Source organism: Erythrolamprus reginae, chromosome 5 (genome assembly GCF_031021105.1).
Source record: "Erythrolamprus reginae isolate rEryReg1 chromosome 5, rEryReg1.hap1, whole genome shotgun sequence".
NCBI lineage: Eukaryota > Metazoa > Chordata > Lepidosauria > Squamata > Dipsadidae > Erythrolamprus > Erythrolamprus reginae.
In genome coordinates this window covers 45,347,979-45,361,568 of record NC_091954.1, presented here as the reverse complement: position 1 = coordinate 45,361,568, position 13,590 = coordinate 45,347,979, and the positions used below count along the sequence as shown (strand labels likewise).

The window sequence follows — 13,590 nt, the reverse complement described above, 5'->3', positions numbered from 1 at the left end:
CTGTTAGCCCGGCTGACTTTTCCCTGCTGCCGTTTTCTCTTCATGGCGCAAAGCCACAGTCCCGGACTCCTGGATCGCTCGCTTCTCCAGCCAGCAAGCCAGCTGCCGGAAAAGCATCGCACTTTTTCAATGCGCGGCGCTTTCCTGGGCTTTACTGACTGGAGAAGCGAGCGATCTGGGAGTCTGGGACTGTGTGGCTTTGCGCCATGAAGAGAAAACAGCTCGGGCAGCAGGGAAAAGTCAGCCATTTTCTCTTCATGGCGCAAAGCCACACAGTCCCGGACTCCCGGATTGCTCGCCCCAAGGCAGGAAGCGGCGGTGGAGGAGAGGGGGCAGATCGTGCCCCAAGACAGGGGGCAGCTTATGGGGAACGGTGCTTGCAGCTGTCCCCCGGCTACTGCCAGATGCCGCTGTTTCCAGCGCTTTCCTGCTGGGCCTCAAAGAAGGAAGGTGGGAAAAAGGAGGCGCGAATAATGAAGCTCTCCTTTTCCCCGCCTTCCTTCTTTGGGGCCCAGCAGGAGAGTGCCGGAAACAGCTGCATCGGGCAGTAGCCGGGGGTCAGCTGCGAGTGGGAGCTCCAGGTCCGAGGCACCGGCGGTCTGGCACCAGCACCGCCCCGCCCAGCTGGAGCTTCCCTAGGCTTCACGGCACACCTGGCCGTGTCTCGCGGCACACCAGTGTGCCACGGCACACCGGTTGGGAAACGCTGAACTAGATGATCCAGTCCTTCTATAGCTTATCCTAAAAGCAGATTGATCCTTCATAATCCTTGCAGATGTTCACTCTGATCCTCCAGTTGTAACATAGTAAGGGACAGGTATCAAACTTGCGGCGTCATGTTGCTGTCAGGTGACAATTGTTAAGTGAATCACTGCAGTTGATAAGTTAGTAACCAGGTTGTTAAGTGAATCTGCTTATCCATTTAGTTTGCATGTCAGAAAGTCACAAAAGGTGATCACATGACCTTGGGACACAGCATCATTTTAAAATATGAATCAGTTCCCAAGTATTCAGATTTTGATTACATTATCATGGGAATGCTGCAAATGTTACAATTTTGAAAAACAGTCATAAGTTACATTTTTCAGTGCTGAATTGTCACTAAATGAAATGTCATAAGTTAGGACTACCTGTATTGGGACCCATGAACATACAGTATACTGTATATAATATATGTAATTTCAGTTCTGAAAAGCAACTACTGAGTGTGCAATAGAGCATTTCCAAATTTAGGATAAGAAAACCCCGTCTTCTTAAAATACCATTAAAAAGAAGCATGAACTCTGAGGTAGTATATTGGCTGATGTTGGAAAAAATACTGACTAATCTTACCCAAGAAATTCTTGATGACTCTCACTTAATTTCCACTTTACTGATTTCTAAAGAAGACATTCAACAAATAAATACATAGCTAAAAAACATCCATGTACATAGGTTCCTGCTAATTACAGGTATGTGGCCAAGAACTGACCGTTGGCCGCCTTCAGGCTGGTGGCATTTGCGGTGGTACCGGGAGCACCGCAGGACACCAGGGATCACGGCGGCAGCTAGGGGGAGGGGGGAGCAGGCGCGTGGGGATGACATGTCCCCCCGCTCGCCGTGGCCCCCAGCATGCCCCGCGTTAGTCGCGGGCGATGCTGAGCTTCCGGGAGGTGAACGAGCAGCTTCCCCCCATATAAAAGGGGTGGAACACCATTCACCTCCCTCTTTGTCTTGCTGCCGCCGGCCTGTCTGGTTGGCACCCGCCCGCCCTCCCTCTATGTCAGAGGTCTTCAAACTTGGCAACTTTAAGACTATGCTGGCTGGAGAATTCTGGGAATTGAAGTCCACAAGTCTTAAAGTTGCCAAGTTTGAGGACCCCTGCTCTATGTAGTGTGATTAAGCGGTTGCTACAGGGGGCCGAGTAGGAATTTTTGGCGGCCGTAACGCTTTTAGTTTCGACCGTTTTTTTGCCTACTCCACACTACTGGAGTGGAGACGTTGGATAGGGAGTGTCCAGCATTTTCTAGTTTTAATTAGGCTAATTTGGCAGTCAATTCAGCATTTAATTTCTCCTTCTCCCTCTGGTCATGGGGATGCAGTAAGGGGCGGAAAATTGGGAGTTCAGCAACGGTGTGATCTTTTTTGGAAGGTGAACGGCCGCTCCCTGCAATGGCTACAGGGCTCGGCCGGCTCGGGTATGGAGGAGAGATGGCCTTGGGGCTCACTTACTGCATGCTCAGAGTCGAGTACTGGGGTGGGTGAGCCTCCCCACATGCAAGGGTGTGGAAGGGAGCAAAGGGGGGAGGTCAAGTTCAAGTTCAAGGGGATCTCTCCCTTTTGCTCAGCAGGAGGCTTCGCCCATAGTTGCTTAGAAATTGTTGATTGGCTTTTCCGCCCTCTTTTGTTTTACCTCTGCAGGTCCTGTTTAATTATAATAAATGTGACCCATTTTATAACCCATTTTCTGTGTCCGTGTGCTTACTCCGCATCCACCACAAATCCTGATCAGAAATATTGCATCTTGTTATTGGCAGAACAAGATTCCAAACTGATGGCACGTAGAGTGGGACGAAGACAATGTAGACTGACTTGCAAAACAATGTAGATTAATCATTGTGAGGAACAATTGCATAACTCCAATTCAAACACATGGTAGTTTTTGAATTAGAATCACTCTCAGTATTATGTCCTGAGAAGCTGGGAAGTTTTCACTCCAGTCTGACCAAGAACTCAATCTGATTGGCTCCTGAGTTAAAGGGCTCCTTATTTAAACACCTGCCTATAGCAGACCTTGCTGATGTTTGCTCGCTATGACCAATAAAGAGCTGAAGTCACTAAACCATCTCCTGCCTCTTCAGTAGCAATTATGCCCCAGTGAAATTATGTGGAACTGTTGATTGCTGTTGTTTTAGACATTTTTACTTGGGCATTTTTTCAAAGCCAGTGGGAAAAATGATAATGCTACACTTGCAATGTATTTGAGTCTATTTTTCTCTGCACACTAAGATTGAATATGATTGAAAATGTATCCTATGTGGCTTGAAATATTAGATCAAATTTTACAATATATTATCTTGCTTTTATAATAATTCCATTTTCCTGGGTTTTTGAAAGATGAAGAAAATCATGTGGACATTCATCTTAAATTCCATTTTTTAAATTATCTACATATTTTAACTGTAGTATTTGAGCAGTAGAAAGACCAAGATACAGTGATCCCTCGATTTTTGCGATCTCAATCTTCGCGAAACACTATATCGTGATTTTTCCACCCGATGACATCACTCCTTTCCTTTCTCATCTTTCTTTCTCTCTCTCTTTCTCTATCTTGCTTCTTCCTCTCTCACACTCTCTTCCTCCTTCTCTCATCTCTTTCTTTCCTTCTCTCTCTTTCTCTATCTCTCCCCCTCTTGCTCTCGAGCGGCAAGTGAGCAGCCGAGCGGGCGGGTGAATGGGCAAGCGGCAAGCGGCAAGCGAGCAGCCGGGCGGGCGGGCGAACGGGCAAGCGGCAAGCGAGCAGCCGGGCGAGCGGGCAAACGGGCAAGCGGCAAGCGATCTTGGGGTTTCCCCTTTGCCTGGGCGGCGGGAAGACCCAGGGAAGGTTCCTTCGGCCGCCCAGCAGCTGATCTGCTCCGCAGCGCGGCAGCAGCGAGGAGCCGAAGATGGGGTTTCCCCTTTGCCTGGGCAACGGGGAAACCCCATCTTCGGCTCCTCGCTGCTGCCGCGCTGCGGAGCAGATCAGCTGCTGGGCGGCCGAAGGAACCTTCCCTGGGTGCCGCCCGCCGCCCACGCAAACTCCACCATCTGCGCATGTGCGGCCATGAAAAAAAGGGCGCGCATGCGCAGATGGTGTTTTTACTTCCGCAACCCTACATTGCGAAAAATCGATTATCGCGAGGGGTCTTGGAACGGAACCCTCGCGATACTCGAGGGATCACTGTATTATATTTACAAATATAAGCTGATATTTAGTATTCCCTTCTGAGCCTTGTCACAATATGAATTACTAGAATCTATATTCTAATATTTATTTATTAAATCATTTATTAAATCATTCCATAATGATTTATCTTCTCCCGTCTATTGAAATAAATACTTGGCTGAGTTCAGTGACAGTTTTATATCTCAGCGGTAGGAAATTTGGTAGATCCAAGAGCATATGATTAATTAACCAGGAAGTGTTGGACACTGCTGTAAGCACCATTCAGACTCCAGTCCTAGCCCTAGAATTGTCTCTTTACCAATTGTTAATCTGATAAGAAACTTGAATTATCCAATGGAAAATCTCACAAAATATGCTCTCTGCAATTTTGATTTGCAGAGAGATGGCAGCTGAAGGAGGTTGATAAGTAGTTGGTTCAATTGGTTCATTACATCTTTCCCATCTGGCTATGGAACTCTTTGTTTCTTTAAATGACAGAAAGAAAAGCTTCACCTAGGCATCTGGGCCTTCCTTTTCTTTTACCTCTGGTTAGGAGCTTATGGCAAGCATTAATTTGTTGCATTAATTTCGTACCATTCAATGCCTGCCTTATCTCCAGCTATGCTTGCTAGGTTCAGGTAAGGTCAGATATTTTGGTGAGAGCTGTTAAGGGATCCATGTTAGAAGCAAAGAGAGAGGCAAACAGTGGGAAAGGTAGAATCTCCTTCCTTGTTCCTTGCTTCTTCAGCTACAGCGGGAGCAAACACTATCCAGCCCTCATGTTGGCCTCATTTGGAAGGCATATGAAAAGGGCTGTTGGTTGCTGGCAGAAACTTCTGAGTTTGGTTCTGAGTTCAGCTCCTGGGAGCAGGACAAGAAGTAATGAATGGAAGATCATTAAAGAGTGATCCAACCTAGAACTAAGTTGAAATTCCCTGACAGTGAGAACAATTAATCAGTGCAATGGTTTGCCTCCAGAAATTGTGGAGTGCTGTATCATTGGAGGTTTAAAAAAAAGAAATTATAGCTATTTTTCCAGAATAGAATGTGGTCTCCTACTTGAACAGGGACTTAGACTAGAAGATCTCCAATGTCCCTTCCAACCATATTATTTTATGTTCTCTGTTTATTTCCATCTTGGGCACAAGAGAAAGGCATATTACCAGGGGTATGTGAAGACCCTAAAATAGCTTTCATGGGAGGACATACTAGTGACAAAATGGTCACAAAAGTAACTACAAATATTTTTAAAAAAATTGTAGCCAAATTTGAATCAAATATCTCCAAACTACTCATACCTAGAAGACCCCAACAATTGTATGCTTAAGTTTGGGAAACTAACTAAGGTATAATAATTATTTCAGTAGCAGTAAAATATTAATAACTGGAATAATGCAATGTTCAATTATTATTTGATTGGGTTTATAAAGCTACTTCTGGAAATGGTTAACTATTTGCTATTCTGGTTTATCTTTCTGTAACTAACAAAATAGTAATTGGTAAAGAATTAATGTGAATTTTTTCCATTGCTGTTACCAGATTTCCAATTTGGGCTTCTTGCTTATTCACTGGCCTGCTGCAGGAACAATACATTTTTTTTCATTCCTGTTGGACTAGGCATATAGAGGATTGATTTAAAAACCCATATGGTATTTCATTGAAATAAAACCTAAAATTAAAAACATTAAATGTGATACTGTACTTGGTTGCACTATCTAAACTCAGAATACTTTCCTACATAAGGCATTGTTTTGTGTGACCTCAATTTTCTGCTATGTCTTTTGCTTTCAGCTTCAGTTTTTATTGTGCAGGTATACCAAAGTGTTTGTGCTGTCGAAGAGGCTAATTAGTTTGTATATTTCTGCTCTTTGCTTGATTTTGTCTTTTTGGTTCATTGGGTTATACAGTTTGCATTTTAATTTCAATTCATTTCTTGCTTCTTTTTGTTTGATTGAAGTCACACAAAATAATTCTTAAATCTGATGGATCCCAATTCAACTGGGCAAATACAGTGATACCTTGTCTTACAAACTTAATTGGTTCCAGGACGACGTTCTTAAGGTGAAAAGTTTGTAAGACAAACAATGTTTCCCATAGGAATCAATGGGAAAGCATTAATGCGTGCAAGCCCAAAATTCATGCGTGCAAGCCCTTTTGCCAGCCGAAGCGCCCGTTTTTGCACTGCTGGGATTCCCCGGAGGCTCCCCTCCATGGGAAACCCCACTTCCGGACTTCTGTGTTTTTGCGATGCTGCAGGGGAATCCCAGCAGGGAAATCCCAAAAACGAGGGCTTCACTGGCAACCGAAGTCTGGAGGTGGGGTTTCTCAGCGAAAGGAGCATCAGTGAAATTGCAGCATCGCAAAAACATGGAAGTCCTTGAAATCCCACCTCCGGACCTCTGTGTTTTTGTGATGCTATGATTTCACTGAGGCTCCCCTCGCTGGGAAACCCCACCTCCGGACTTCCATTGCCAGCGAAGCACCCATTTTTGCGCTGCTGGGATTCCCCTGCTGGGATTCCCCTGCAGCATCACAAAAACATGGAAGTCTGGAGGTGGGGTTTCCCATGGAGGGGAGCCTCAGGGGAATCCCAGCAGTGCAAAAATGGGTGCTTCGCTGGCAACTGAAGTCCAGAGGTGGGGCATCCCAGCGGCGGCGGTGGGTTTGTAAGGTGAAAATAAGTTTGCAAGAAGAGGCAAAAAAATCTTAAACCCCGGGTTTGTATCTTGAAAAGTTTGTATGACGAGGCGTTTGTGAGATGAGGTATCACTGTATAATGTTAGAGTTGAAAATTGTAATTTTGAGAATACCATTTCCTTATGTTGTATTACCTTTAAATAGGGAAGTCTATAAAGTGTGCTGTCATTTAAAGCCTAGTAAGGTTGGGAAATTTATGAATGCAAAGTTTGCATACAATTGGCAGATAATATATCTCCCCCCACCCCCAAATGTATGCTTAGCAGATTTTCAGTGAAATAGCACTCTGGCTGAGAGGTTGAATTGTAAATTCCACAAAACCTCTGCTCTACAAACACTTATGGATATTTTTTCAATGCTGTTCAAAAAATGGTCAGAGGTATTTTATCTCAATATTTTCATGGAGTAAGATTTTCTTTGTTAGTAAAATCCTTATTAAATGTCAATTTTCACACAGATTTCTTTCTAGTATATAATTTGCAATGGCTTGTGTAATTTGAAATAATGAAGAAAATCACAGAGTAAAGAAATTCACCACAGTAAACATTATTTAAGAAAGTTTATCCCCCCCAACTGTGAAAGTAGTGACAAAATTACAGCCAAAATAAGAACTGCGGGAAACGAGAGTTATCATCAGCATGCTCAGGAAAAACTTAACTATGTACTAAAACCATTTTTTTTCAACTTCATATTTAAGCTGAATTTGGTCCTAGTTTATTTTGCTGGGCAAAACTTTACCCCCCACTCAGTAGTGGGGCTGGAGCGATTGGTGCTTGTCTGCTTGCTTGTTATAGGCTTCTGCCTATAAGATGTCCCTCATGCAATTACTCCTCCCAAATTCCCACAGATAAGAATACATTTTAAAATAGCATAAAGTGTGGCAGGCCAAAATCCCCAACTAAAATGGCTTCGGCCTGAGACATTATTTCTGGGATTGCTTAGAACAAAGATAAATAGAGGTTAAAACAATTCATTTTCTTCTGTACTTAAATATTCAGGTTGGGTTAAAAGTCCTGACATACTTTGACATATGAAGAGTCTCTTCTGAGTATTACTGTATTTTGAAAACATACATATTATTGTTGTGACATTATGTGTTATTAGTATATAATAATATAATATACTTTTGCCATAGCTCATTTTTGCTTTCTTCTTTTTGAGTTGCTGTTATTATCATTTATTTATTTGTTTGTTTGTTTGTTTGTTTGTTTGTTTGTTTGTTTGTTTATTTATTTATTTATTTATTTATTTATTTATTTATTTATTTATTTATTAGATTTTTATGCCACCCCTCTCTGAAGACTAGAGGCAGCTTACAGCATATCATGAGGGATCATTCACAATACTGTATTGAACTGCTTAAATGTTACATTACAGTCTAATTTTGTGTCATATCTACTTTTGCTATCATTTGTAAAAAAAGAAGATAAATATACCATGATTTAGTAAGATATTAGGAAAAAAATTCCATTTAATTTTTTAAAAATTACTGTCTCGCCAAAAATAAGATCCCGCCTTATATTGTTTTGTACTCTGAAATAAGTGTTTGATCTAATTGCCATGCCCTCAAAAGCCTGATTGGGCTTATTATCAGGGGATGTCTTATTTGGGGGAAACAGGATATTTGCGGGTTGAGGTTAACTAATTATTAATAATTTTGACAAAAAAATGATATTCTGTGGGCATTTATTTGAATACATGGCTCTTTATTTCATTCTTCAGAAACAGGGCATGGGGAATTATTGTTGTGTTCTCTTTGCACCCTTGTTCTTTAAATTTCCGCAGCCTCCTCAGCTTCGGCCTACAATAAATAAAAACATACTGTATATTACATTGGGTTGTCCAGATTTTACATGTATTCATATAACAACTATGGCAAGAAAGGTTGTAAAATGTGACAGAATTTATTTAACTTAGCAATGGGAATTTTGGATTCAATTGTGGTCATATGTCAAGGATTACCCAGCTATACAGCATACGTACAGTAAGTTCTATTGAGGAAATAGAACTTTCCTCAATAGAACATAGAATGTTTCTTTAAAATATTTAAAATAATTTTCATTATAATAAATTGCTAATTCTCTATTTGTTATCAATGGGTGATTTAGAACCAGCTCACCTTTCTGTTTTTAATTTTTAGATCCTCCAAGAGAAAATGGTCAGCCATCACATTTACTGACTTCAGTGCTAATCCTGATTTTAGTGTTCATAATTTTAATTATTTTAGCTGGCTATTTCTTTAGGTATGTATGAATCAGACTTTTGATGTGAAACTAGTTGTTTCTTGTTATTACCATGTGATATCATAAGGAAATGAAAGTTGCATAGCCGCAGCTGTGCTGTCTGTAATTTCCCACATTAATCAGTGTAGTGGATGGAGGATGTTACACATCGTTTCTGTGCCTCAGCTATAATATAACATTTATAACTGGAAAAAAACAATGATTAGAAGAACCTTCTCCAGAGCCACTTGGTTTGTGAGCCATAATATAGAATATTTTTTGTGACTTATTTAGTCTCATGACATCTAGTCTTCTAAACGCTTCTTATATTTGTTAAGGTTCCGAAGACACAGAAAAGCGGTTGTAAATTCTACTGATAAAAAAATGCCAAATGGAATCTTAGAAGAGCAAGGTAATTATTCCTTTATTTAATCATATATAAAGATGTACTTTTAAAAAACAACAACAATGTAATGTTGAAAGTGGAAGCAAATAGATTTCACAGGGTTGGTTATTCATTTGTTAGTCTATTTGAGAACTGTTGATTATACTGGACACAACTCAGAGCCCCTCTCTGAGAGAGGTGGGTGGTTTAGAAATATAAATATATAAATACATACTGTGTGCTTTCATATTCTTTTCACAGAACAGCAGAGGGTGATGCTTCTCAGACAGTCTCCTTCTGGCCCAAAGAAATATTTTCCTATTCCAGTAGAGCTCTTGGAAGAAGAAATCCGGATAAGAGCAGCTGATGATGGAAAGTTGTTTCGGGAAGAGTTTAATGTAAGTTGCCCTTATTTTGTTACTTCATTTTTGTTTTCTTAAATGAATGATTGCAAATAAATGAACAAATTTTAAAAGAATTTGTTAAACAAGTTAACAAATTAAATAAATGCAACAATAATAGTTGCTTTTGTATTTATCACTTTCATGCTTTGGGATTGTTCAGATATTGTATCCTCCTATGCTGTGTAAACTCTTATTATATCTATTATTAACAAAATCAGAGTTTAAAGCTGTTTAAAGTTTAAATCTTTTTTTGGAAATCACATTTCCAATCCTATATCTTGCTGCTATTCAGCTAAGTCAGTAATGTCAAACTCATGTTCTCACAGCAGCATCACCATGATGTATCTGGCCTACGGCCTTGCGAGTTTGACAGCCCTGAGCTGTCGGCCAGCCAGGAAGGATGTCTCTGTGACGTCAAAGCTCCGCCACTGGAATTCCCTATTGGGATTCCCCACCCCCGTTTGAGCCTCCCGACCAGCCGACAGCTCCACAGTTCTTCTGCGAAGGTGACAGCCGGGCAGTGGCGCTTCTTGGCGTTCTCCCGAACCCGAACACCGAACCTAAACTTTTGCTGAACTTCTGGGTTCGATGTTCAGGAAAACACCAAGAAGCCCCCTGGCTGTTTCGGAAGGTGACAGACGGGTGGCAGTGCTTCTCGGCGATCTCATGAACACCGAACCCGAACTTTTGCCGAACTTCCAGGTTCGGCGTTCGTGCGGTGGGTTCGTAAGGTGAAAAAAGTTCGTAAGAAGAGGCAAAAAAATTCCAAACCCCGGGTTCATATCTCAAAACGTTTGTATGATGAGGGGTTCGTATCACGAGGTACTACTGTATTTGATAACTGCCTCTCACCAGCCCTAGCTTTCTTATAGGATTTTTTAAAAAGAAAAAATGTATAGTAACAGGTTTTTAAAGACACTTATGGAGAACAGAGATAATTATAACAGCTAATCTCATTTCAATCTCCCTCTCATGGAGGCTGGAAATAGTGAGGTTGAAAGCCCCAAAATCTGAAGGGCATCAAGTTAAGAAGGATTGATTTAAAACTAAATATAGTGTCTCACTTCAGAGTTCAGAATATATTTTTTGCTTCCTGCTGCATTGTGGTTGTGGCTAGTGAATAGCTAGCTGATAGATCTATACCTGGCTTCTGAAGGCCAGTTGCATTAAAATGAATTTACCTTCAGTTCTGGTTGGGTTTCAGCAGTTCTTTGATGTAGCTATGATGATCATGTATTTACATTAATTTTAACTTTATCTAAATGAAAAGGTTGCCAATTAAACTGCCAGGCATGGAATCATGCCCTTTAGAGTGTAGCTTTGTAATTGGCAGGACTACAGTATATGTCAGCCATTATGATTACACGTTTTACATGTTTAAAACTTGCCTTTTCAAGTCTGAATTAATGTGGGTATATTGAATTGTGTGGTTAAATATGTTAGGAAAAGACAACAATACAAATCTCCAGTGAAAATGGTCATGCTTAAAACAGGTATGAAAGTTGATTTTCTGCAAGTTCTGTGTTTTGTTCCTCAAGTGGTTTTCTGGAGAAATACTGAAATAGAAACAAGTCTTTAAAAAAATCTCCCTTGCCTCACATAACAAAGGGAAGTTCAGTTTTCCAGTTTTACACAATTTGTCTGAATATGCAAAGAAAATGAAAGCACTCGAAGGGCAAAGTAATTTTTAAAAAAAAATTCCATAAAAGCTCACATCTTATTTTTGCAAAATATATTGAAGTGAAATGAAGAAAGAAACAAAGTATCATAATAATATATAGTGTATTTAGTTTGTAGTTATTCAAGGGCAGTTTTCAGTTGCCTATGTTCCTGTTTTGTATGTATGTATGTGTGTGTGAGAGAGTGAGAGAGACAGATCTGAGGTTCTATTTAAAGAAAAAAATTACAAAGCCAAAGCAATAGTACATTACAGTATATATTGAAGCAACAAATATGACACATTTATGTTGTGGCAACAGAATGTAACCTACATGAGAGACTTCCTTATTAGCTAGTAAACACTAATTCTACAGCCTGGTTTGTGCTGGTTTTCAAAGAAAAATCTTCAGAGTCCACATCTGATTTAAACACAATGATGATTAATACTATAATGGTTTTATTTATTTATCAATCAAACTCTTAACTGTCCATCTTCCTCGAAGGGGGGATCTATATGTATAAGTTATAAGCTTTGCTCCCCTTATTATTTTATTAGGGTTTCCATATACACCCACAATAGAGATAGCTTCTGGTCAGTTTAGCAATAATACCAATGGGTTAAAGTGGATTAATTGTAAGTCTCTATCTGAATAGCAATAGCACTTAGACTTACTGTATATACCACTTCATAGTGCTTTTACAGCCTTCTCTAAGTGGTTTACAGAATCAGCTTATTGCCCTCAGCAACCTGGGTCCTCATTTTACCCATCTCGGAAGGATGGAAGTTTGAATCAACCTTGGGCCTGGTAAGATTTGAATTCCTGGAGTGAGCTGTTAGTTAGCCTACAGTATTAGCCTAAGTTCTTTTAAAATCTGTTATAGAAATCTAATGTTTATTTGTAAATTAACATTCACTAGTTGTAAAAATACAATTCTGCCCTGCCTAACCTGGACCTGTGCAATTCAAAAGGTGTATTCTCTCCCTGCGAGATATATATAATAATAGGATAAGTAGTTGTGAGGTGCAATTTATTCCATTAAACAACCAAGAAGTATTTATAGAATCTGATCCTCACCTGCAGTTATCCTAAGCTCTCGCTGAGCAAGAAATAGCTGTAATTTATAATTAGATATCTTAGATTTAAAGTTAACACTCTCTTGCCACAGCTTCATTTTATGTGTACGGTCAGCTGACTTATTGTGGGTGTCAATAGAGTTGCATTTGGGAAGGCACAGGCATGTTAATTCATCCTACCACCACTATCCAGCTTCAACTCAGTTATCTCTCTCTCTCTCTCTCTCTCTCTCTCTGTTTATTTATTTGTTTGTTTGTTTGTTTATTAAATTTGTATGCCTCTCCAAGGATTGGCAGTAAGTCAAAAGATAAAGCCAGCTCTCTTGTTTATGAAGTCTGGATTGGCTTCACTCAGGACAACATTATTCAGCAGTGATTTGGAACTACAGACAGAATGAAGATTGCAGTGGCTACAGCCTTCATGAATTACGCGGAAGCTCTTTAACTCAGTAGTGGGAAAAGCCAGTTTTGTGTAGTGGTTAAGGCATCACAGTAGACTCTGAAAGTGTGAGTTCTAGTCCTACTTTAGGCACAAAGCCAGCTGGGTGACCTTGGCCCAATCACTTCCTCCTGGCCCTTCAAACCAATCAGTTACAAACTATTTTTTCAGAAAAACCTTGCCAAAAATAAATACAAGGACTTGTCCAGGCAGTCTCCAAAAATCAGATATGATTGAATGGGGAAAAATATTATATACATTGGGAAATTTTATCATTCTACATTACACTGTATAGATCTGGTCTCTCAAGTGTCCAGGCCTTTTCTGGGCATCACACTTTTAATATTTTCAAAAGCATGAATAGAAAAGACCAGTGAGATCTATCAGAGAATAAGATACTAAATCCTTTGAAAAATGGTCTGAAAATAGAGCCACTATTCATAAATGATGGATTCCCTTCACTTGGACGTGTTCAAAATGGGCTTAGACAGTCATCTGTAAATTTATATTAAGCTCTGTGTGCGACTTCCATTGATATACATGAAGCTGTACCTCGTTTGCACCTGCATCAACTTCACACATATGTGTAAAGGCATAAGGGTTCAGTTGTATGATTCTGATTTTTTAAAAATCCTACTGAGTGTGCCATTAAAGTGCATTGTGGAAAAAAACCAAACCTTTGCAAAGCCTTACTAATTTCCAATTTATCAGAGAGTTACACTGACATGATTGGCTTATTCTCTTATGCATATGTAATTTCTTATTTTCAATGCATGCTATTAAGTTGAATTCTATAGTTATTACT

The 13,590-nt window shown here is 40.1% G+C and overlaps 1 protein-coding gene across 4 annotated transcripts in view; it reads left to right on the top strand.

Annotated features, from left to right (window-relative positions):
- PTPRE (protein tyrosine phosphatase receptor type E) overlaps window positions 1-13,590 on the top strand; it is a 139,556-nt gene that overhangs the window by 89,947 nt on the left and 36,019 nt on the right. For all 4 annotated transcript variants that reach the window (XM_070752476.1, XM_070752475.1, XM_070752478.1 and 1 more), the window contains 3 exons: window positions 8,742-8,844; window positions 9,162-9,235; window positions 9,470-9,606. In XM_070752476.1, coding sequence (XP_070608577.1) covers window positions 8,742-8,844; window positions 9,162-9,235; window positions 9,470-9,606 — 314 coding nt within the window. The remainder of the gene's footprint in view (window positions 1-8,741; window positions 8,845-9,161; window positions 9,236-9,469; window positions 9,607-13,590) is intronic.